Below are 21976 nucleotides of genomic sequence, written 5' to 3'. Positions count from 1 at the left end.
CACAGCCAGAGCCCTGGTGCCCACCGCAGCCCCCCGGGGGCTGCCCAGCAGGGGGGGTGGGGGGTGCGGGGGGTGGGGGCCCGGCCACACCCCGCGGCGCTGCAGGCAGGGCCCGCCCCGCTGCCTGCACTCCTGCCTGCTCGCTGCCTGCATTCCTGCCTGCCCCACTGCCTGCACTCCTGCCCGCCCGCTGCCTGCACTCACTCCTGCCCACCTGCTGCCTGCACTACTGCCCGCCCCTCTGCCTGCAGTCACACCTGCCTGCCCCGCTGCCTGCACTCACTCCTGCCCACCTGCTGCCTGCACTCCTGCCTGCCCTGCTGCCTGCACTCCTGCCCGCCCGCTGCCTGCACTCACTCCTGCCTGCCCGCTGCCTGCACTCACTCCTGCCCACCTGCTGCCTGCACTCCTGCCTGCCCTGCTGCCTGCACTCCTGCCCGCCCTGCTGCCTGCACTCACTCCTGCCTGCCCGCTGCCTGCACTCACTCCTGCCCACCTGCTGCCTGCACTCCTGCCTGCCCTGCTGCCTGCACTCCTGCCCGCCCGCTGCCTGCACTCCTGCCCGCCCCGGAGGCCTCGTGGTTGTGAAGCCACAGGCGGGAAGTGCCGCGCCCCACGCGGGGGGAGCCCTGCCTGCTCCTGCCCGGCCCTGCCTGCTCCTGCCCGGCCCGCCCCCACGCTCCGTGGGTGGCCGGGGCGGGGGAGGGGGCGGCTTGGGGGGTGCCCGTGGGAATAAACCGGGTCCCATTCCCACGGAGGCTGTGATTGGCTGCTCTGTTGCGGGAGGCGGGTGAAGGGGGGGAAGCAGCCAATCAGGAGGAGAGGGGAGGGGCTGCCTGCAGGCAGAGCTTGAATTTGATTGGAGGACGGGAGGGAAATCGAGGGTGTCCCAGGTCCCCGGGTGGGACCCCACGGAGGGGGTGGGACCCCTGGGAGGGGGTGGCACCCCCACGGGGGAGGGGGGACCCCCACGGGGGAGGGGGGACCCCACCCCAGAGCTCAGCGGTGCGTGGGGGTGTGCGTGAGTGTGCCCCGGGGGCTGTGAGCGTGCACTGGCGGGGTGTGCACAGGCGTGGGGGTGCGCCCGTGGGTGGGCGCCTGCACGCAGGGGCTTGGGGGGTGTTTGCACGTGGGGGTGTGCACGCGGGGGGGCTGTGCGCACGTGCAGGTGTGTACCTGCACAAAGGGGTTGGGGCTGCGCGCGTGCGTGCGTGTGAGCGCGCGCCCGGGCGCAGCGCGCGCGCGCGCGTGCACCCGCGCGCGCCCCCCGCTGGGGGCGTGCGTGCGCGTGCACGGGCGCGCGTGGGTGTGCAAAGCCCTTCCCTCTGCGCGTGTGCTTCCCTGCACGCGGGGGGTTGCACTTCCCTGTGAGTGTGCACACGCACGGGGGGGGCGCGCACCTCCCCTCTCTCCCGCGTGCGCGCGCGCCCGTGAGTGTGTGTCCCCCCGTGTCGTGTGTCCCCCGCCCGTGTGGCCCCGCGCGTGCCGTGTCGTCCCCCGTCCCCCACCCCCGTGGCCGCGCCGCTCGGGGGCGGGCGGAGGCGGCGGCGGCGGCGGCGGCGGCAGCGGCAGCGCCGCGGGGCTGCGCTCGGCAGCGCCCGCACCGGAGCCGAGCCGGGCCGGGCCGAGCCGTTGCGAACCGTTCCGAACCGTTTCGAGCCGTTCCGAACCGTTTCGAACCGCTCCGAGCCGTTCCGAGCCGTTCCGAGCCCCGCCGCCGCCTCTCCCCTCCACCATCCAGCCAGTAATTTTCCAAGCCCGGTCGGCGCTTCCCGGTTGAGCTGCCCGGAGGATCGGCGGGGCCATGGGAGACAAAGGCACCCGGTGAGTGGGGGGGGGGGAGCGGGGCACCCCGGGGTGGCAGCCCCCGGCATGGCGGAGGAAGGAGGGGGGGGATCCCGGAACGCGTCCGCTGCCCGTGTCAGCGCTGCCTGCCTGCTGCCTGCTCCCCGGCTGCCTGCACCGAGCCCTCCCGGGGCTGCCCGCCGGCCCCGAGAGCCGGGCTCAGCCGTAACGTCCGGGCACCGCTGAGCCGGGGGGGTCCCCCCTGGGTCCCCATCGGGGTCCTCCCGCTGCTGGGGTGCGAGGCGGCAGCCAGCGTCTGCATCCCGGCCAAGGGCCGGTGGCTTGAGGCCGGCGGGGTGCAGGGGGACGTGGGGACCCGGAGGCTTGGGGAGCAGGTCCCACACCCCTGCCTGCGCCCCTGCCCACACCCCTGCCTGCACCCTCGCCCCGCCATGGGTCCGAGGTCAGTGGTCGGAGGTGTTACTGCTCTCTTCCTGATTGATTTGGAGCCTGGATGGTTTTGGGGGGGGGGGGGTGTCACCCCAGCTCTTCCCGCTCGTGGTTCTGGTGGGAGCCTGGAGCGATGCCGGGGAGCCGGGCCCTGGACCCCCACCGACATTCAGGGGGTGTTAGGGAGCACGTGCCAGGCCTGGAGGCGCGGGGACCATGACGGCACGCGACGCCTCGGTCCCAGAGGGAGCCGCCGCGATGGCTGTCATCCTTTGCGGACCCCCCTGCCGACGGGGACCCTTCATTTCCCGGGGTGCAGGGCACGGCAAAGAGGGTTGCGGCGAATGCACGGACCCGCGGAAGCACCCACCCTGGGAAAGGGCTTTTGGGATTTTGGGACCCCATGGGAGAGCCCGGTGACCCCTGCCAGCCCATGCATCGGGGGTCTGGGGAGGGTCTGGGGGTGTCTCCTGTGACACCCCCTCCCTTGCCGGCTCTAGCTGTCATGGAGGGATGGCCAAGGGGTTAACACCTCAGCTCGGTGCTACCCGTCACCGCGGTCCCCTGGGCCTCCCCATCATTAATTATTTAGGGCCAGGTACTTAGGGGTGCTCCTGCTCGGCCCCTGACACCGGTGGGCAGGCGGGGGGGGTGGCATTGCCCTTCCCTTGGTCCCCCCCATGGCACCTGGGCGTCAGGACCAGGGAGCTCCGGTGCAGCCGATGCCACCGCCGTGCCCCATGGCAGGAGAGGAGGACGGGGAAGGTCCGGCCCTGCTTTGGCAGAACCTTCCAGAAATGCTGCAGCTTTTTGGGGTGGCAGGATGGGATTTGGGGACTCCCACTGACCCCCAGCACTGGGGGGGCCGTCGCTGCTGGATAGGCTTCCCGGGTGCTGCTGCCTCGGCCGTGGCCGATGGCATCGGCATCCCCCCGGCTCAGCATTCCTAATTCTTGAGAACTGGCGTGTTGCACCCCCAGAGCGGGCGAGCAGCCCCCCAGAGCTGGGGGGCCGGGGGAGAGCCCCACTTTCAGAGCAGCAGGGCTGGGGCTGGAGCACCCATTGGGTTCCCTGCCCCTGGGTGCAATCCCCGGGATGCAGCCGGTTTGGACCCCCGGAGATTTTCGGGTGCCCGGGGGAGTGCGGGCGAGCGGCGTTCCCATAGGCTGGCAGCGACCGCGGGCAGGCGTGCAGGCAGGAGAGGCATGAGCTGATCTCCCTGCCCACGCAGCGCGTACGGAGGGAGCCGGGGAGGGGGGAATTAGGCTGACATATCTCCCCAGCGTCTCCCTTTCCCCTCCGATTCGGAGCTCTGGCCCCAAATCCGCTTGGATTCATCCTGAAGCCACCGGAGAGGGGTCGGGGGGTTTGGCTGCGGGAGCTGATTTACCGTCGGATACCCCAAAAGCATTATTTCTGCTGATTCCTCCAGTGCCAGCATGGGGCCACCCCACTTTTCTTGGGGGTCCCAGCACTCCATGTCTGTGGGCGACTGGTCTCGGTGCCGTGAGGTTTGGGGTCACCCTCCTCCCGGCATGGCCCCGGGTGCTCCACGCAGGGTGCAGGTGAAGCCCGAGCACGGGGTGCAGGAGCCATCCCCGGGTTTGGTGGGGTGCTCCGGGGCTCGGCCGGTGCGGCTCCGTGCGTCATCGTGCCGTCGTTCCCAGCCTCCTGCTGAGCCCCCTTCAAAGCCCTGCGGTGGGAAGAGCCGGAGGAAGCGGCTCGGTGGAGTAAACAGGCGGCGAGTTTGTGGCTGCTGGCACTGCCGGGGACTGGGCCAGCCCCGGCCGCCGCCGAACACGTCGCCTAATTATTTGCAGCTTCTCCAAAAACGCTCATCCCCCCCCTCCGGCTCCTCCCACACAGCACCCAGCACCCAGCCAGAGCAACTGCAGCCCCACGGGCACCCACTGGCCTCCGTGGGCCAGTGGGATGCTCGGCCGGTGGCCTGTGGTTTGAGCCACAGCGGAGGGTGGTTTCCCAGTGGTCAGCGGAGACGAGGCTGGAGCTGGAGCTGGGGAAGCGCCGCGGTGGTCCCGGTGCGGCAGAGCCCACCTCGGTTGGCACCGAGCACCCCTCCGCACCCCTTCCCCTGGCCCCACGGTTCGATCCTGCCCCTCTTGCAGCATCAAACCATGCTGGGGCTGAGCGGTCCCCGGGGGTGCTTTGCAGTCCCGGCATCCCGTGCATCCCCCTGGATGAAGCCGTAGGGGCCGGGAGCGGGACAGGGATCTCCACTGGGGAAGAGAAGGAGCTCTGGAAGGTGGCCCGGGAGGGGAGACTCCTGCTTCCTGCATGTTGTTTGGAGAACAAACTCTGGTAATAACAGCAGGATCCAGACACATCCCGGATCCCACAGCCAAGGCGTTTCCTTGCCAGGGAAGCCGGCGAAGCTCCGACCCGGCTGGGGGACGCTGCCGCCGAGCGTGGCAGGGGATGCGGGGATGCGGCGGGGATGTGGGGATGCGGCAGGGACGTGGGATGCAGCGTTGGGCCCGTGGGTTGCTCGTGCTTTGGGATCGGCTGGCACGGTGCTCCGGGCTCATCCCGGCACGGCTGGCGCAGAGCCACCGGCCGCTTGCCGTGGGGTTACGCCGGAGTGTGTGATGTGGTTGCTGGCGGCTCCGTTATCCCCGGAGGTCCCTTCTAACGTGACGCTGGCTAATTAGATCTGCCCGCTGGCCCCATTAGCGTGAGAGCCCGTGAAAACCCCAGCTCCTCCGCCCCAAGTTCAAAGGCAATCGATGGCGTTGCCGTCAGACCCTGCTCCGATGCCCAGGGGAGTCAAACCCTCGTAAATCTTCCCAACAGAGATCAAACGGACCCCACTCAATTATCAGCCACCAAATAAAGCGATCGTTAACCCCGGACGTGTGCCTAACGAGCTCATTAAGGTGCCGGATCAATGACAAGGAGAGGGCAGGGTGGGCAGGAGAGAAAGATCCGGCCTTGCGGCAGCGTGCCGGGGGGCTCGGGGGGCACCGGGGCTGCCAGCCCATGGCGTGGGGCCCCTGGGGTTGGAAATCACCGATGGGCAGCGGCGGCCACGGCTTCCTGCCTCCTATCTCCAGCGTTTCGACATCAGGAAGGGCTGGGGGGGGAGGGAAGGCTCCGTGCTTCCTCCTCCCCTCCCTCCGGATCCGGCAGCGGGCGAGGGTCCCCCCGGCATCGAGCGAGCAGCTGCTGAAAAGCGAGAGGCCACCCTGGCCCCGCGTGCCCCCCCTTCCCTGCTCCCGTGGGTGCTTTCGGACGGAGCTGGCCCTTGGGGTGTGCATCCGTGGAGGTCTTTCTGGGGGGCAGCCCAGGCTCCTGCACCCACGGTGTGGGGGTGTGCGGGGCTCCTGCGCCCATAGCGTGGGGCTCTGTGGGGCTCCTGCACCCATAGCATGGGCCCATGTGAGTCTTGGGCTCTGTGGGGCTCCTGCACCCATAGTGTGGGGCCAGCCTGGGCTCCTGCACCCATAGCATGGGCCCATGCGAGTCTTGGGCTCTGTGGGGCTCCTGCACCCATAGCGTGGGGCTCTGTGGGGCTCCTGCACCCATAGTGTGGGGCTGTGCAGGGCTCCTGCACCCATAGCATGGGCCCATGCGAGTCTTGGGCTCTGTGGGGCTCCTGCACCCATAGTGTGGGGCCAGCCTGGGCTCCTGCACCCATAGCATGGGACCACCCCAGGCTTCTGCACCCATAGTGTGGGGCCACCCTGGGCTCATGCCCACCCATGGCATGGGGTTGTGCAGGGCTCCTGCACCCACGGCGTGGGGCCACCCCAGGCTCCTGCCCCATAGCATGGGGTTCCTGCCCCCAGCGTGGGGCCAGGGCGGGCGGGTGCCAGCGGTGCCGGGGAGGAGCGGTGAGTAATTGTTTCCTGCTCGGCAATTCTGCAGCGCCCGCCATCGATCTTGTCTTCGCCGGGGTTCATTAGCGGGTTCGTTTGTGTAACGAGGGCCAGGCAGGAGGCATCACTGCTCCCCCCTGCAACGTCCCTGGGGGGGTCCTGGCAGCGGGACCAGCCGAGCCTCCGTCCTTTGGCCGCGTTTCCCAGGGCTTCCCGGTACGGCTCGGGGTCAGGATCCGGCACGCCGAAACCTCCCCGCGCTGACCCCGGCGCGAGCGTTCTCCGGGGTCTCCCTTGGGTGCGGGTCCCCGAGGCGGGGATGTGGGGTGACAGGGGGGGTGACAGGCTGGCAGAGGATGCTCCCGTGCTGCTTTAATGTAACGCCTCATTAATTACCCAGAAAAATCCCCCTGTTAATTGCTCTGGGCTCACAGGAGGATGGCATCGCCCCCTCCATCCCCGGCTCTCGAGACTGGGTGCTCTGATCACCCCTTGGCCTTACAAAACAGTTAATTAATTAATTGTGGGGAAGGGGAAATGCTGAGTAACGGCACTGCCGCCCTTCCCTGATGAGCCCAGGCCCTTTATTCCCCCTCCCCATTTATTTAATCGCAGCAGCGTTCCCGTTAACGCCGGCTTTGCTCGCGCTGGCGCAGGATCTGGCCCTCGCCCTGCACACCGGGGACCGTGGTGCCAGCAAACCCTCGTGCCGAGCATCCCGCCCGTGGAAAAGCTCTCCCATCTCGGCTGGGAAAACTCAACCCCCTCGCCCCATCCCGAGGCGAGGCCGCCCGGGAAGGGCCGGTGGGATGTTCCCAGTGTTCCCGCCATTCCCGGTGGCTTTGGGACAGCCTGCGGGGTCGTCGCGAGTGTTTATGTGCCTGGCAGAGGATTTGTCTACAGCCCCTGCCGTCTCCTGGGGCTCATCTGGGGTCAAGGGAATAAGAGCGTGGGCGTGGGCCGGCCCCCCTGGCCCCCCCAGCCCCTCCACCCCCTCGGCGGCAGCCTGAGGGCTGGGCCGGATCCTGCTGCGCTCCCCGGCCAGAGCTCGGCCAGGCCATGCTGGGCTCTGCGGCTCTCGAGGGGGTGGGATGCAGGGACAGGGGGATGCAGAGGTGTGGGGACACAGGGGGACGCAAGGATGCAGGGACACAGGGATGCAGGGACACAGGGATGCGGGGCCACAGGGATGCGGGGCCACAGGGAAGCAGGGATGCAGGGATTCAGGGATGCAGGGACACAGGGACGCAGAGATATGGGGACACGGGGATGTGGGGACACAGGGACACAAGGATGCAGGGACACAGGGATGCAGAGATGTGGGGACACAGGGACGCAGGGGATGCAGGGATGTGGGGACACAGGGACGCAGGGATGTGGGGACACAGGGATGCAGAGATGTGAGGACATAGGGATGCAGGGACGTGGGGACACAGGGACACAGAGATGTGGGGACACAGGGACGCAGAGATGTGAGGACACAGGGATGCAGAGATGTGAGGACATAGGGATGCAGGGATGTGGGGACACAGGGATGCAGAGATGTGGGACACAGGGACGCAAGGACACAGGGACGCAGGGACATGGGGACACAGGGATGCAGGGATGTGGGGACACAGGGACGCAAGGATACAGGGATGCAGGGGCACAGGGATGCGGGGATGCAGGGAATGGGGATCCAGAGACACAGGGATATGGGGAAGCAGAGATATGGGAATGCAGGGGTGCTGGGACACAGAGACACAGGGACGCAGGGTCGTTGGGACACAGGGACGCAGACAGGCAGGGACACTCGTCCTGCCGCTCCCCGCCACGGGCCCTGCCGACAGCCTGCGCAGGGGCGAAGCCGCCGCATTGGCACGGGGGGACCTGACCTCCTGTTCTCGCTGGTTTTTCCGTGCCGGGGTGTCCCTGTGCTCTCCACTTTCCCCGAGTCGAGGGCCGTACCCCGCTCCAGGCGGTAACCCCCCCGTTCTTTCTGTAGGCACACGAAGGCAGGGGACGTGGGGAAACCGAGGCACGACAAGGCAAGGGGGTTGACGCACAGCGTAAAAGCATCCTCCTGCCTCTGGGGTGGGTGATGCCAGGGGTTTGCCGGAGCAGCTCAGCATCCAGCCCTCTCCTCCAGCCTCGGCTCAGCCCCCTGCCCAGCCCCCTGCCCTCCTCCTCCGCCTGCCCGGGCTTCCCCGGCGTGGGAACTGCTGCCGGAGGAGGCGGCTGGGCTGGAAGCAGATGAAGGAAGGGCCCTTTCCCGGCAGAACCAGGCATTTTCACTCGGAGGGAATGCTAAATTTCAGCAATCCCCTTTTTCCCCGCCTTTTTCCAGTTCTAGGGTCTCCAGCAGAGGAAATCTCCTCCGCGCTGAGCCCCTTCCCCGTCGGGGCTGGGGAGAGTGACTCCAGCCCCGGGAATCCCAGCTGCCTCCCAAACTCTCCCTGGGATTTCAGGAATGGTGGAAATTTGCTCCCCGAAGGAGCAACGCTGCTTCCTCCTGCCCGTGCGGGCCGCATCCTGCTCCCCGGCTGGCTGCACGCACCGCAGAGCTGAGCAGTGCCCTGCTGGGTGCTCCGGTCCCCGGGGACCTGGTGGTGATGCCTTCTGGGTGACAGTGCCACCGGGCACGATGGCAGCAGGGGGAGCGAACGTCCCTGGTAGCCCAGGGCTGTGCCGTGCCGAGCGCCGGCGCTGTGCCGGGCTAGTGAGGCTGGTGCTGGGGCTTGCTGGCAACTCGGGAGCGCTCCTGGCACTGCTGTCCCTTCCTGCATGGGTCAACACGTGGGCACGGCAGTGAGGGTCACCCTGGCATGCAGGGACGGGGGTGGGGGTCACCCCAGCACCCAGGCTCAGAGATGACGGTCACCCTGGCATGCAGGGCACCCCTGTGTTTGACCTAGCCTGAACCGGCACCGCTCTTGTTTTCCTTCCCTGCTTGCGCCGAGCAAACCCACCGGCTGCCGCTTTCCCTGCCTGCCCCTCGGTGGGGTGCAGGCAAATGCAGGCAGGGGGATGCCGGCAGCTCTCCTTGGCCGTGGGGCGAGCGTCCATCCCGGCAGCGCCTGGAGGAGCCCCTGGTATTTTGGCAGAGCCGAGCAGCTGCCCTGGGAATTGTTTTTCCCAGCCCGAACCGACGTCGCTAATCTTCCCGGATGGCTTTAATGGAATTTAAAGGCGAGGAGGGATTATCCGAGGAGAACCCATTACGGGTGGCTTCGTGCCAGGGCAGGCTCTGAACAGCCTCCGAAATGAGGCGGCCTGCCCTTTCCCTGCCTGCAGCAGGCAGATTGGGGATGCTGGCTTCTCCCTGCCTGCAAGCGGGCAGATCGGGGATGCTCCGGCTTTCCCAGCGCTTGCAACATTGGACCCACGTCCTTCCCCCACGGCTCCGTGGGGGCTTGCAGAGGGATTTTGGGGGGGTGCCTGGGGGCTGTTCCTGCGGTGCAGGGCATCCCCCGGGGTGGAGGATGGATGGAAAGCCCCGGGGACAGCAGCACCCCGGTCTCTCCTTGCCTCTCCAGTGGCTTTGGGATCCATCCGTGCGCTCCGCGTCCCGTGGGACAGAGGTGACAGTGGGGACCGTCACCCCACAGCCACGGCAGGTGCAAACGTGCTGGGGTAGGGGTTCGTCCCTCGGGGTGCCCCCGTCCTGGGTGACATGTCCCCGTGGTCCCACGCTGCTGCCAGCTCCCCGGGCCACCGCAGGGCTCGTCCCCGTCCCTGGGGGAGCCACCGTGCCGTGATGCCCCAACCCCCTTTTTAATATCCGTGTGTGCGGTACAAAACTTATTTTTAATTTACTTTCAAGTAATTAGAAACGAATTAAAGCCATAAACTGGGAGGAAGGTGCTGGAAGGCGGCTGGGTGCTGGGATGCAGCTCTGCTGCTTGCAGGCTTCAGGCTGCTGCCCATCACGGTGGTATCTGGGCGCCGTCCCCATGCGATGTGCTGCGCTGGCTTCCCAACGCCTCTGTTTTCCGGAGCAGGGTGCTGGCAGCGGCTGCGGCTGCTTGTTCATCAGGATGCCGAGGGTTGGCCGGGTCCCGGCACCCAGCGGGGCTGCACTGGCGGGTGCTTGTCCCCCCAGGGACCCTTCCCCGCACCGCTCGGCCGGGGCTGGAGAGATGGCATCCATCTCCTGGGGGGGGGGGGTGAGCACCTCCGCGTGCCGGGGTGCTGTGAGCGGGGGGCTGTACCGCTTGCTGGGCACTGCCCCTCTGCCATGCGGTTCCCCGGCTTGCAGAAAGCCTGGCTTCTCACAGCCAGGCCTTTGCACGGCCCCTTGCATGGCACCTTGCACGGCAGGGGCTTTGCACGGCACTTTGCACAGCCCCTTGCACGGCAGGGCCTTTGCACGGCTCCTTGTGCAGCAGGGCTTTTGCATGGCATCTTGCACGGCAGGGCCTTTGCACGGCCCCTTGCACGGCAGGGCCTTTGTGCAGCACCTTGCACGGCCCCTTGCATGGCAGGGCCTTTGCACGGCCCCTTGCACGGCAGGGCCTTTGTGCAGCACCTTGCACGGCACCTTGCATGGCAGGGGCTTTGCGCAGCACCTTGCACGGCAGGGCCTTTGCGTGGCACCTTGTGCAGCAGGGCCTTTGCATGGCACCTTGCACGGCAGGGCCTTTGCGTGGCACCTCGCGCGGCCCCTTGCATGGCACCTGCCACGGCCCCTTACTGAGCACCCTGCATTGCACCCTGCATTGCACCGCGCCCGGCCCCTCGCCCGGCAGCAGAGCCGTCCCGTCCCGCTCGGGGCAGACCCGTGCAGGGACCCCCCCAAGGACGAGGCCCCCGAGGCAGGAGGCTGCCGGACGCCCTGCCTGCTGCAGGCAAGGGGCCAAACCCCTCCCCGGCGTAACCGCACTGCGGGAAGGCGTCTGGCCCTGCCTCTGCGCGGGTCCCCTCCCGGCCCCGACGCGCCACCCGGGTGGTAAACTGAGGCACGGGGCTGGGGCTGGCCGCTGCCTTGCGGTTTATAGGGTCAGGGATGGAACGTCCAGGCTGCCCCCGTGCCATAGGGGGTCGGGAATAGGCTGTCTGTGCCCCCTTATGGTATATAGGGTCAGGTCCCGTCACTCTGTGCCCCACGACGCTGTATGGGGCCGGGCATCGTGGGTCCCGTGCCGTATGGGGTCAGGTACCGTCGCCTGCCCGGTGCCGGCCTGGCATGATGCAAACGCATCCCGCAGCACCCATGGGTGCCCCAACCGCTAACCCCCCCCTCCCCCTTTGCTCTTTTGCAGGGTGTTTAAGAAAGCCAGTCCCAACGGGAAGGTAAGCGGGAGGCCGGTGGTTCCCCGGGGGGAAGTGGGGAGAGCTGGTGCTTCCAGGGGTGACCCCCTGCCAAATCCTGCGAGCACGGCCAGGGCGGGGGACGAGCACGTACCCAGACCCCAAAGATGCCCTGTGAGCCACTTGCTGCCTGAGCATCCTGCCACGCCGGCAGGAAGGGAAACTGAGGCACGGCAGGGTTAGGGGGGACTAGCCCAAGGTCAGGGGGTTCAGTCAGTGGCGGAGCTGCCTGCAGCCTCCCCATGGGGTTGAGGAGATGGGTGTCGGGGTGCAGGCAGCCCCCAGCAAGGGTCTGGCAGCGTAACCCCCTGCCTGGCAGCTCCCCGGGGCAGTGAGTCATGCTGCCTGCTCCTGCCTGCTCCTGCCTGCTCCCGCCTGCCCTGCGCTGGAGGGAAAGGCTTATTTATTCAATCATCTGATGGGATGAGGCTGGGGTGGGGAGCTAACCAGCTCCAGCCGGGATCTGGTTGGGATTGCCGGGGCCGCGCGGCGGGACGCAAATCGGATTCGGTGCCAGAGATGCCGAGCTGGCGAGCCAGGGACCGTCCGAGCCCGTGGCAACGTGCGCCGGCACCGGGGCTCGCTCCCAGCTCGGGGCTGGTGTTCCTCTCCGTCATGCCCAGCGTTGCCCGGGGAGGATGCTGCTGCTGACCCTTGGGTGATGCGCCTGTGCCCCGTGCCTCAGTTTCCCCACTGAGGCTTGACCTTGACCCAAATGTCCCCAGATGCCAAGTGCCTCCAGATGTCACCAGGTCTGGGGACATCTGAAGGGGTTCCAGGCTTTGCCTGCAGCCAGGGCTTGGAGGGAGGTGTGGGGGGGGTGAGGGGGCTGGCTTTTGGGTGCCGCAGGGACAGGGTGGCATGTGGTGACCATGGGGGTGATGGACCCCAGGGGGTGGTGACCAGACCGAGGGACCTCAGGGCACCCCCGGAGCTCTGCCGGCACGGATCCGGCTGCAGGAGCCCGGGGGGCTGCTCTGGGCACCCCTGACCCCCCATCCCTCCCCGCAGCTCACCGTCTACCTGGGGAAGAGGGATTTTGTGGATCACATCGACGTGGTGGACCCCGTGGGTACGTGGGGGCCGGCGGGGGGGGGCGGAACTCAGTTTGGGTGGGGGGGACGCGTCGGGGTGGGCTGGGCTCGCTTGAGCCTGCGTGAGTGGGAGGGAAGGTTTTTGGGGAGCAGGGACCCCCCGGGAGATTCCCCAGGGACGTCCCAATCCGCTGGCACTGGCTGCGTGCCTAAGGGACAGCCGCTGGAGAAGCTCCCGTGCCAGAGGCGTCAGAAAACAGCCGGTTTTGAATAATATTCGCGTTTTATTACTCATTTAAGATGCCTGCAGCTTCCGTGGATTAATGACCCTGGGAGGCACAGCCCGAATCCCCCCTCTCTCTCATCCTGCAGCGAGAAGGCTTTAAAAATACGTATAAATTAAAAAAAAAATAAAAATACTGAGAGTGGCAGCCGTGTGGCTGGTTGCACATGAGGAGCTAGGCACCGTGGGGCTCCCGGGGTCCCCGGCGTGGCCCCCCCCCATATCTTTGCTTGTCCCCTGTGTGCGACGGGTGCATGTCCTCCCGCCCTGACCCTGCCGGTGTCCCCCCCGTCCCCTGAGCCTGCAGTGTTCCCTTGCAGATGGAGTGGTGCTGGTGGATCCCGAGTACCTGAAGGAGAGAAAAGGTAACGGCTCCCTGCCGGGTCCCTCCCTCCTGGGGCCACGGAGGTGGCACCACCGCAGGGGACAGCCCCGGCGTTGGCATTTCGGGGCCCTCGGGTGATGTTTTCCAGCCCCCTGTCCCCGCGGTGGGTCCCCTGTCCTGCAGAGGACGGGGGTCCTGTGGTGGCCACCCCAAGGCGCATGGCTGGTCCCCGGGCTGCGTCCCCATCTCCCCACCGTGGCACCTCCTGGGAGCCACCACCGCTTCCCGGTGCTGGTGGGACCGGGATGAGCCATGATGCCACCATGCCATGATGCCATCACGCCGTGATGCCACCACAACTGTGATGCCACCACGCTACAATGCCACCACGCCACGATACCACCCATCCCACGATGTCCCCATGCCGTGATGCCACCGTACCGTGACGCCACCACACCCTGCCACCAACGTCCACCCCTTGCCACCCTCCCCAGTCTTCGTGACGTTGACCTGCGCCTTCCGCTACGGCCGCGAGGACCTGGACGTGCTGGGGCTGACCTTCCGTAAGGACCTCTTCGTGGCCAACGCCCAGGCCTTCCCCCCGGTCCCCGAGGAGAAGAAGCCCCTGACGCGGCTGCAGGAGCGGCTGATCAAGAAGCTGGGCGAGCACGCCTACCCCTTCACCTTCGAGGTAGGTGGCAGTGGATGGCGATGCCCCTGGGTGCTCTTCCCTTGCTGCTGGAGGGGACGGTGTCCCCCTCCCTGGGGACACTGAGGTCCCCTCTGGCCCCGTAAGGTCACGGCTGGGGGTGAGATGCTGCCACCCATGATGAAAACGCAGCTGGATCTTACGGAAAATGCAGTGGATCTTAAAACTCGGCAGCAAAAAGCAGCCACCGGTGGGGAAACTGAGGCACGGGGTGCACGTTGGCACAGGGGGTCCATGCCCTCGGCATGACCGGGGCAGTGACACCAACCTGGGGTGCTCCCCCAAAGCGAAGTAGAGCGTAGGCGGCTCCGTTGGGGAACAGGGTGGGGGTAGACCCCCCCCCCTTCGTGCACCCGCACCCCCAATTTCCCCGTTGCAGCTTTGGCGATTGGCGGCCGCCCCGTCCCCGGAGCCGCTGGGGACCTGGTGGCATTTTCCAGGCTTGAGCCCCACAGGCTCGCAAATGGCCCTGACCCTCTGCGAAACAATCTTAATTCCTCCAAATCGCCCAGATTAACCAAAAAAACCAACCCCAAATCATGTATTTTTTGTAACCCTTTGGGGTTTGGGTCTGAGGAGACTGAGCCGCTGCCCAGGACGGATACAGAGCAGGACTTGGGTTGAAATACGGCCCGAAGGAAAAGGGCACCATGCAATTAGGAAATGCCGTCAGGAAAATGATGAAATCCTTCCTGGCTGTCCCCCCGCCGCGGGCAGGAAGGGGAAATGCTGGCAGCAGCGGGAAAAGCCGGGGCAGCACCGGGAGGGGATGCAGCACCCGGCCCCGCAGCTGAGCGGGTGATGCCGTGGGTCTCCGGGGCAAAATGCCGACTCGGGGATGGGGGTCCCGGCCCCGCTCCTAACCCCGCTTTTCCCTTCAGATCCCCCCCAACCTGCCTTGCTCCGTCACGCTGCAGCCCGGCCCGGAGGACACGGGGAAGGTAAGGTCCACCCGTCCTTGTGCCACCGGGCGGTGGTGACCGGCCGTTGGTTGGGGTCACCTCTTGGGGGGGTGCAAAGGGGTTTCTCTGCCTCCTTCTCTGCCCTCTCCTGGTTTCCAGGCCTGCGGTGTGGACTACGAGGTCAAAGCTTTCTGTGCGGAGAACCTGGAGGAGAAAATCCACAAGAGGTGAGTGGAGAGGATCCATCCAGCCCGGGTGGGAGCAGCATCCTCGGGGTGCTGGCAGGGGCTTGGAACCCGGCAGCGGGGAAGGGGCATCCTGTTTTGCTACCGGTGGGTGAGATGGGGATGGGATGGAGGTGTCCTCCAGGATGGCATTGGGATGTAGGTGTCCTCCAGGATGGGGCTGGAATGGAGATGAACTCCAGGCTGGGTCTGGGATGAAGATGTCCTCCAGGCTGGGGCTGGGGCAGATGTTACCTAGGATGGGGCTGGAGTTGGGATGATGATGTCCTCCAGGCTGGGGCTGGGATGGAGATGAACTCCAGGCTGGGGCAGGGACAGAGATGTCTGCTGTGTTGGGTCTGGAGTTGGGATGGAGATGTTCACCAGGCTGGGGCTGGGACAGAGATGTCTGGGCTGGGTCTGGAGTTGGGATGGAGGTGTCCTCCAGGCTATGCCTGGGATGGAGATGTCTTCCAGGCTGGGGCTGGGATGGAAATGTCCTCCAGGCTGGGGCTGGGACAGATGTTACCTAGGGTGGGGTTGGAGTTGGGATGATGATGTTCACCGGGATGGAGCTGGGTCAGAGATGTCCTCCAGGCTGGGGTTGGGATGGAGATGTCCTCCAGGCTGGGGTTGGGATGGAGATGCTCTGCAGGACAGAGGTGTTCCCCAGGATGGAGCTGGGATGAAGATGCTTTCCAGGGTAGGGCTGGGTGAGCGATGATCTAGGGGCTGGGATGGAGATATCTACCACTGTGCTGCAGGCAAGGAGCCCAACCCTCCCATGGTGTGGGGCCACGCAGACAGCCTGGCATGGCCATGGGGCTGTCCCCTCGCAGCCCCGGCGAGCTGGGCATCCAGCCGGGACCTTCCACGCCATCCTTCTCCTGACCCAGCAGACCAGAAGAAAAGAGGGATTTGAGCCCAAAACGGGCCAAGAAAGAGGGCAGCCCGCGGGCAGAGCTGCCTGCAGGCAGCCGGACGCCTGGGTTCTCCTCTCGCTGTCTCTCCCCAGGAACTCGGTGCGCTTGGTGATCCGTAAGGTCCAGTATGCACCAGAGCGACCCGGCCCCCAGCCCATGGCAGAGACCACCCGGCAGTTCCTCATGTCGGACAAACCACTGCACCTCGAGGCGTCCCTGGACAAGGAGGTGGGCGAGGACCGGGGAGGGGACACTGGCGAGGCAACCCCGGCGAGGATGGGGACCTCACCGTCCCCCCCTCCTTTGCTCCCTGCAGATCTACTACCACGGAGAGCCCATCAGTGTCAACGTCCACGTCACCAACAACACCAACAAGACGGTGAAGAAGATCAAAATCTCAGGTGAGGAGCATGGCTTTGCCCCCCCGGCTGCCGTCCCCGTCCCCGCGGGGGCCCTCCCTGACCCCCATCTCTCCATCTCTTGCCCCAGTGCGCCAGTACGCCGACATCTGCCTCTTCAACACCGCCCAGTACAAGTGCCCGGTGGCTGTGGAGGATGCTGAGTGAGTACCGGCTGCTCGGGGACATTGCGAGGGGCTCTGGGGACCTCAGAGGAGCCTTGGAGGACTCCTGCCACAGTGCAGCACCTTCAAAGCAGTGGGATGCTGCATTCAGCAAGCAGGTCCTGGTGGGATGAGCGGGGAGATGGAGACCCTTTTTTCAATGGCACCCTTGGGGACATCACCCTCTGTGTCCTCCTGGCTGGAGATGAACTCCAGGCTGGGGCAGGGACAGAGATGTCTGCTGCGTTGGGTCTGGAGTTGGGATGGAGATGTTCACCAGGCTGGGCATGGGATGGAGATGTCCTCTAGGCTGGGCATGGGACAGAGATGTCCTCCAGGCTGGGCCTGGGATGGAGATGTCCATCAGAGATGTCCTCCAGGCTGGGCCTGGGATGGAGATGTCCATCAGAGATGTTCCCCAGGCTGGGCCTGGGATGGAGATGTCCATCAGAGATGTTTCCCAGGCTGGGGCTGGGATGGAGATGTCCAGGGTGGCCCATGGGGTTGTTGGAGATGTGGGGAGAGCTGCAGGGGTGCCACAGGGCTCTGGCTGATGGTGGCTGTTGTCCCTAGTGACATGGTGGCCCCGAGCTCGACGTTCTGCAAAGTCTACACCCTGACCCCCTTCCTCGCCAACAACCGGGAGAAGCGGGGGCTGGCGCTGGACGGCAAGCTCAAGCACGAGGACACCAACCTGGCCTCCAGCACGCTGTGAGCCCCCCTCAACCACCCCCGGGGCTCCCGCTCCCTCCGGCAGCGTGGGGGGAGCTTGGGGGAGGACTGAGCCCTGGTGGGCATCCAGCTCCTGCTCCAGGGGTGATGCTCGGGGGGGGAGGAGACCCGGTGGGGGGACCTTCAAGAGAATGGGGGGGCTGGTCCCCATCGGCATCCCCTCGCTGATCCCCACCTGCCCCTTCCTCCAGGTTAAGAGACGGAGCCAACAAGGAGATCCTGGGCATTATCGTCTCCTACAAGGTGAAGGTGAAGCTGGTGGTGTCCCGAGGAGGGTGAGTGTTGGGGACCCCCCCCCCGTGCTGCACCCCCTCTCTTCCCTTGCTCTCCTCTGGGCTTGGGACCGGCCTCGGCGCATCCCCCCCAGGATGGTGCGTGGTTCCCCGGGGACAGGATGGTGAAGCTGTGTCAGAGCCCAGCTCTGGACAAGGTGGCCCTTTCTGGGGACACCAGCGTGGCCATTGCTGGGGGGGGTCATTAATTGGTACAACCACCCCACTCCCCCCCTTCTCTGTGCTGCAGCACCTTTTGCAGGATGGGGCCCCGCTTGCAGCCCTCCTGTGCCGCAGACGGGGCCCGTCACCCCCCCAGACCCCTCCTGGGACTCAGCAGCATGGGGGGACACAAGCTGGGGGGGTCGCATGTCCTTGGGGAGCGGTGACTAATGTGTTGTCTCCTTTGACCCACGCCAGCCTGCTGGGAGACCTCGCCTCCAGGTAACGCCCGCGCTGCTCCCCCCGAATCACCGTCACACCCCCTCCGTCCCCCCTTGGTCCCCTCTGCTGCTACCCCGACCCCACGCTTGTCCTCGGGATGCCACCACCATTGGAATCACCGGCTAACCCGAAGCCAAAAGCCAGGCAGCCCGCAGAGACGGGGCCAAGATGCTGGGGCTGATGAGTTGTGGGGCTGGGGATGCCGGTGGGGGCCGGATCCTGCATCCCCTCCCCGTGCCGGAGCAGCGGGGCCGGTGTGAGAAGGGCCCACGGGTGCTGCTGGGGGCAGTGAGCAGAGCACGGAGGTGGCTCCTTGGGGCTGAGCATCTCCGGCCATGGGGAGCAGAGTCTCCGGGGCTTTCCCGGTCTCCATCCTCACACCGCTCCCCTCCCATGGGGTCCCACGGGGACCACGGCTCCCCACACCCGCCCGTGCCCACTCGCCGTTCCCGGGGGACGCTGGGGCTGTAGCTGACACACACAACACGCTTTTCCCCCTGCTGCAACACGCTTGCGGGTGGAAGAGGCAGAGCTCCGTCCTACCCGTCCCCGAAGGAGCTCGGGGCCGTGTTTGAGCCGTCTCACCCTGCCATCACTGTGCCCGCTGAGCACTGGGAAACTCGGTGCACCTCCTCCATCCCTCCCACAGCACCGGGGGTGCCCAGACCCCGCTGCCGTTCACACGGCGCTGCCGGCACGCAGCCTAAACCCAGGGGATTTGGATCCCCAGATGCTGATAAGCTGCTAAAAGGCAGAGTTTTGCTGCGCTGATCCCCTCCCTCGTGCCCTCTGGCTGGCCCAGCTGCCGGCCCCGCAGGCGGGGAGGGTTTGTGCTGATCCCAAACCACGGGGTCAAGCTCAAGCAAGAAGCGTGATAGCTGTAAAGACGCTACGCGGAGGATGATACAGGTTTTTGCCCGGCTTTGTGGTCTCCCCGGCAGCTGAAATGTGTGATGCTGCTCTGCCCTCACCCCAAATTTGCCCCGCTTTGCCTGCAAAGTGCAGGCAGCCCCGTCCTTTACCTCGGCATCTCTTGCAGCGACGTCGCAGTGGAGCTGCCCTTCACGCTGATGCATCCCAAACCCAAGGAGGAACCGGCACACCGGGACGGTGAGTGTCCAGCCCCCAGATGTGGGGCAGCCCCCTGTGGGGTGGTGTGGGGGGGGCAGAGGGGTCAGCCTGTTCTCCTATCCGTGCCACCGAGGCGGCGCGGTGCCTGATGGAGATTTGGGCTCCCGTCGAGCCTGCGGTGCCCTGTTTGCAGGGCAGCAAATCCCGGGGGCGAAAACCATGGGGGTTCCCCCACCACCCCGGTGCAGCCAAACCCCGGGGGGGGTCGCACCCACCCGGTGGGACGGCGGTGATGAGCCCGGTGTCTGCAGTGACTAACCCTGTGCCATACTTCCCTCTCTTCAGTTCCAGAGAACGAAGCGCCCATAGATACAAATCTGATAGAGCTTGACACGAAGTAAGAGACAAAAAAAAACCCAAACAAAACCCAACCTCCTCCCCCGGGGTCTGTGTGGGAACGCGAAGCGTTTACAGAGGTTGCATGGCACCCCCCTAACCCACTAACGCCTGCCGTGCCGTGCCGTGGGATCGGCACGCGATGACTAACCCTCGCACGTAACCCGTAACGCATGCCGTGCCCGTCTCTCTTTTCTCCTCCCTCGCCATCTCCCTGCATGGCTTTCCAAAAACCAGGAGAAACCACAGTAAGAAAGTGCCCGCCGGGATCGTGCATCGGGGCGGGGGGGTGTCCCCGCCGTGTCCCCGGGGATGGGGGTGCACGCCCTGGGGCTGGCAATGCCGCGGCTGCGTCACACCAACCGGGTTAATCCCTAACTCTGCGTTTGCGCTGGAATAAGTGGGTTTGGGAGGTTTTTGCAGTGCTCCGCCAACCCAGCCGCTCTCTGCAAGGGCTGTGGTCCCCGAGGAGCAGAGCAAACGGTGCGGACAGCCCCGGCGATGCCACGGGTTGCCGATGCAGAGCTGCATCCGCTGCGCATCACTCCCGGGCTGCTCAGCTTGCTCCTCGAGCAAGCACCGAGGCAGCCACCCATTTGGGGGCTTTTGCGGGGGGCAGGCATCGGTAAAGCTTTGAAAAACGAGGCTGTTTGCTGGAGGATGGGGTTTTAAGAGCCCCCTGAGCTGCTGAAATATCACGGTGCAGGTTGAGCACGTGGGAGCACGCCTGCCTTCGCCGTGCGAGCCGGGACAGCCTTGCAGCGGGTTCCCCCAAATCGCAGGCTCGCCGCACACCCCGTCCCCCCGTAAAGCCCCTCTCCCTTGTGTCTCTGCTAGTGACGACGACATCGTATTTGAAGACTTCGCCCGCCAGCGACTCAAAGGCATGAAGGACGACAAGGAGGACGAGGAGGAGCGGACAAACTCCCCGCAGCTCAACGACAGATAAGCGAGCCCCGCCAGCTCGCCGGGCCGGCGTGCGCCAGTAACACCCGTGCATTAGGCTTCTTCTCTTTTGTATAATTATTAATTTTGTTTTCTACCTGTACCGGGAGCCTATGGATCGCCCGATGGCGACAGCAATTATAACCTTCCAGCTGTGCCGTGTTGTCACTCTTCATCCAGCTGCCAGAGCTGCTGTTTCCCGTGCAGGGCACGGCCGGAGGGGTGCTGGAGGCAGAGGGGGGCTGCGGGGTCGCAGCACCCCTCGCCTTAGCCCCCCCCTCCCCTCCCCGTCCAGCCCCCTGCCCCTTCCCTCCCCTGCGCTCAGAGCCCTTTCCTATGAGCTGCCTCTTTTACGCGTTTTATATACGTCCAGTCTCAACACCGGTTTGCCACGGGGAGGGGGGTGCAGCAGAACGGGGGGGGGTCTTTTCTAGGCAGCCTGCTCATGGGAAAGGGCACCCGTACACCTCGGATGTCCCCTCCTTTCGCCCACCGTCCCCTCCTGCCTGGCCCTGCTGCACGTGTCCCCTCCCCGGGATGCACGAGCCTGGCTTTAACCCTTGGACCCTGCCCGAGACCTGAGCCCAGCCGCTCCCCGGCAAAGGTTTGGAGCCAGCAAGACGGGTGGGCATCGCTCCCCCTGCTCTTACCCCCAAATCCTCCTAAAGCAGCCAACCCCAGGGGTCGATTCCGTGGCTGCATTGGTTTTTACACCAATATAGCCTCCCTGGAGGAAGCGAGCTCAGAGCTGTGAGTTGCCGGGGCCAGGTAAGGCCAGCGGGCTTGGAGCCGGCACGCAGGGACGGGGCTGGCAGCGGGGAAGCGCAGCCCCAGCGGGTCCGTGCCATCAGCCGCACGATGCTTGCTCTGGGAGAGGCCACGGACGCCTCTTCTCAGCACAGCAGGGTCATGGTGTAACAGCCTTGTTCCCAGCGGGGTTACACCAGGGATGCTTTGCCCCCCCCCCCCCCCCCCCCAAACCTGCAGAGCTCCCCTGGTTGATGTTTTCCCCCTATCTGTGCCTGCATGGGGTCAAGCACCTATTTTGGGGGGGGAACACAGCATTTGCCACCCTAACCGAGCGTTTCACCAGATGCTTGTGCCTCCTGGCTTGGTGGTGCCCGTCCTGGGGGTCCCTCACTGGGTGCCCAGGGACCCATCCCACCCCACAGACCCCCACCGTGGTCTCGGGTCTCCCACCACCGACCGAGAGGCCGTTCTCACTATTTATTGTGCCCTTGCAGTCAGCGTTGTCATCTGAGAGCAACCCGTGGGGATAGCTCCGTCCCCTCTGTCTGGGGGGGGTTGCAGAGCTGAGCCCCCCCCCCCATTATTTTTGGGTAAAGCTGATGGGCAGCGTGGTACTTTTTGTAAAGTGGATACTTTGTACTGTTCATTGAGACCTGCTTCTTTGGTTTCTCCACCATATCTGTGATGTTTCTGTGTTCTGTCAAATAAATTATTCTAGTTTATTAAACTCAGAAAAAAAAAACAAACAAAAAAACCAGTCCCAGCGCCTGGACGCTTCTGTTGGCTCTGGACAGGGGAGCTGGCACAGGCCTGGGGTCTTCTACAACACGGCACCCGATCGCGGTGCTGGGGGGTACGGAGGCTCTCACCCCCCCTCTCTGCTGCTCTGTCCCATCCCAGCAAGTCCAATGCAAACTCATGAGAGCAGATTTCCTTGTCACAGCATCTCATGGTCCCACCGCTCCTGTCCTCAGCTGCACGTTTCATCGCTAGCAAATTAATTTATTCATGCATTAACACGCAAGTAAGTCTCCAGCAGCATCC

General features: G+C 65.6%; 1 protein-coding gene across 1 annotated transcript; it reads left to right on the top strand.

Moving 5' to 3' along the window:
* The first annotated feature begins 1521 nt into the window (after nt 1-1521).
* ARRB1 (arrestin beta 1) lies at nt 1522-20338 on the top strand. The gene is made up of 16 exons (XM_072851005.1): nt 1522-1824; nt 11312-11342; nt 12372-12432; nt 12998-13042; nt 13497-13693; nt 14593-14652; nt 14773-14840; nt 15853-15988; nt 16077-16161; nt 16250-16322; nt 16896-17033; nt 17246-17329; nt 17747-17770; nt 18810-18880; nt 19187-19238; nt 20075-20338. Exons 1-16 carry the CDS (start codon nt 1805-1807, stop codon nt 20184-20186), a joined length of 1257 nt encoding a protein of 418 aa, XP_072707106.1. The 5' UTR covers nt 1522-1804; the 3' UTR covers nt 20187-20338.
* The last annotated feature ends 1638 nt before the right edge of the window (nt 20339-21976 follow it).

Source organism: Ciconia boyciana, chromosome 1, assembly GCF_034638445.1.
Source record: "Ciconia boyciana chromosome 1, ASM3463844v1, whole genome shotgun sequence".
Classification (NCBI taxonomy): domain Eukaryota; kingdom Metazoa; phylum Chordata; class Aves; order Ciconiiformes; family Ciconiidae; genus Ciconia; species Ciconia boyciana.
Note: the sequence above shows the minus strand (reverse complement) of the source record. Positions and strands in the feature narration are given on the sequence as shown.

What these genes read in the sequence shown, in the direction of transcription:
- ARRB1 (XM_072851005.1), top strand. Translation starts at nt 1,805, where the DNA reads ATGGGAGACAAAGGCACCCG. An exon ending in GAGGAGAAAATCCACAAGAG is followed by an intron (nt 14,841 to 15,852) that starts GTGAGTGGAGAG and finishes GTCTCTCCCCAG; the next exon opens with GAACTCGGTGCGCTTGGTGA. An exon ending in CTGATAGAGCTTGACACGAA is followed by an intron (nt 19,239 to 20,074) that starts GTAAGAGACAAA and finishes TGTCTCTGCTAG; the next exon opens with TGACGACGACATCGTATTTG.